The 2,424-nt window shown below is 43.3% G+C and overlaps 2 protein-coding genes across 2 annotated transcripts; both read right to left on the reverse strand.

Annotated features, from left to right (window-relative positions):
- Positions 1-2: 2 nt before the first annotated feature.
- TM35_000571260 (uncharacterized protein) lies at positions 3-644 on the reverse strand (the record flags this gene model as incomplete). The annotated part of the gene is made up of 1 exon (XM_029030865.1): positions 3-644. A coding segment is annotated over one exon (642 nt), but the record flags the coding sequence as incomplete, so codon positions are not given.
- An 883-nt stretch (positions 645-1,527) lies between these two features.
- Positions 1,528-2,424, reverse strand: TM35_000571270 (uncharacterized protein; the record flags this gene model as incomplete). The annotated part of the gene is made up of 1 exon (XM_029030866.1): positions 1,528-2,424. A coding segment is annotated over one exon (897 nt), but the record flags the coding sequence as incomplete, so codon positions are not given.

Consider the following 2,424-nt stretch of genomic DNA (forward strand, 5'->3'; position numbering starts at 1 on the left):
ACAGCATTCTCCGCAGATGAACTGCCAGAAGAAGTGTCACTTGTATTCGTTTGCTGGGTGGGAGCTGAAGGTTCTTCTGAATGCGAACCGTTAGTTGGGTTCCCTGTTGATTGTGTAGTAACCCTTGCATCAGTTTGGGAATCAGTATTCTCAGCGTCTCTTTTGTCGCCAACGGAAGGGCTCCCTGCTGCTTTACCAGCTTCCTTTAATTGCTTACTTTGTTCAGCACTGCCTGTTTGTGCTTTATCCTTCTGCCCTGGTTCGGCGAGATTATCGTCAGTACCGTTGCCAGCACTCTCCTCATCTGTATGGTCACCCAATGTTTCTTGTACCTGCTGCCCTGCACCCTGACCTCCACTATCATCACCACCACCAGAACGGACAGCAGAAGAAGTATGAGAATCACAGGTACGGCCATCAACCGCAGAAATTTCACCACCAGTAGCTGAAGGACAAGTAGAAGAAGCAGAATGTGTCAAAGATCCACCAGTACTCCCTCTATCACCTAAAGGTCCAGTAGGACCAGAAGGAACTTGAGGGCCGGTTTCACCATTTTTCCCCGAAGAACGATGAGTACCTCCCTCAGGACCAGGAGTCTCTCCAATCGCCACCCCCACACATGCAATGCTCAGCAGCAAAACCATGGAAAACAACGTACGACACAACATCATTACCACATAGAAAATAGTGTTTCTTAATTTGGACGAATTAACATCAAAAGAAGAAACAACGAAGACCAAAAACAAAAAAAAAGAAAAACAAAAACGCAGCCTAATTAAAGAAAAACAAAAACAAAAAAACAACGAAAATACAGCCCAAAGTAAGAATAGAGAAAAACAAAACCAGCAGTAAAAATACGGTACAAACAATAAAAAAGAAGAATCAATAACACCATATACAACCAAATAAAACATAAAACAAACAGAACTTAATGGCACACAACACAAAAGCAAAGCGAAAAGTGAGTATGTTTAAGTTAATATGCAATTAGTACTACTCTTTCTCTCTTACTGTCTTATTTTTTCAAGAGCCCACCATCATCATTGCCACAAGAGAAAAAGCACACTCAACGCCCCAGCGAACCAAAAGCAAACAAAAAGACATTAACCATTAGCTCAATTTACACAGTAAACACAAGAAATACAACAACAATGGGTGTAAGCCTGTATGTGTATATGTAAAGAATTATAAACATAAAATCATCTGTTATTATTATTTCCTGATTTCCCTCACTACAAAAATCAGTTCATCATCATCATCATCATCATCATCACAGTGCAAGCCCAGGCACACTCACGGAGAGTCTCCAAGAACACACACATAGACAATGGAGTAGCAATAATAATTATTATAGGATAAACACACAGAGAGCAAAAACACACAGAAAACACAATATCATTAAGAAACAAAAAAAGAAGAATATCCCAACAGGTGGAAGATTAGTTAGATTGTAGGGATGCATGCAAAAAAGAAAAAAAGAAAACAAAGGATGACCTGAGTCACACCACACCACCACCCTCACAATAATCAGCACACAAGAATATTGGCCAGTGTAACCACAATCAGTAGTGGTACACGTACCCACACAGAACTCATACTGCTGCTGTCTGCATCACCCTTCTTGTTGTTTGTGAGTTCAGGAGGAAGTGTTGTTGTTGTGGTGGTGGTGGTGGTTGATTCCTCATCATTACTGGTTGCATTGGTATTGTCAGAGTTTATGGTTTCTGAGTTATTGGTATCACCTGTATCATTGTTTGGTTGAGAATCATTTGTGTCGGGTGTCTGTTCTTGTCTCTCGCTGTTTTCTGGAGTGTCTGTATTACTTGTACTGGGTCCAGTAGATAAATTGGGTTGTGATCCATTTTGATTTCCCTGTGGTCCTTCTGTTCCCGCATTGTTCTGTTCACCTTCAGTTTGAGGATTGTCCATGTTTGGAGAACCTCCATCATGTGCCGGTGTCTGAGTATCCGTATTCTTTTCAGTCACAGTTTCACTCTCTTCTGTCGCCTTTGCACCATGTTTTCCAGAAGTACCTGGCGACAAAGGTTCAGCAGCACCAAGAGGTTTAGGAGCGGCAGGAGTTGAAGGAGGAGCGGCAGGTGCAGGAACCCCAAGAGAAGTATCAGGAGCACAAGGTCCACCGTCAACAGAACGTACAGTACCATCAGGGCAATTATCACCAGTACCACGACCACCATCACGACCAAGTTCCACAGCAGCAGCAGCAGCAGCAGCAGCCTTAGAACAAGATTTACCTTTTTCAGAACGTCCAGGACCTTCAGGACAACTGTCCTCAGTTTGTTGGGCGACAGGAGTACCTTGGAGAAGGATCTTTGTCTCACTCTCCGTATCAGGGACTTGGTCGGAAAGATCGGCGGCAGGCACTTCTTCAGCGAGGACGTGCACACACGCACATGAGAGCAG

Source organism: Trypanosoma theileri (assembly GCF_002087225.1).
Source record: "Trypanosoma theileri isolate Edinburgh chromosome Unknown TM35_Tth_57_V1, whole genome shotgun sequence".
In the NCBI taxonomy this organism is placed as follows: domain Eukaryota; phylum Euglenozoa; class Kinetoplastea; order Trypanosomatida; family Trypanosomatidae; genus Trypanosoma; species Trypanosoma theileri.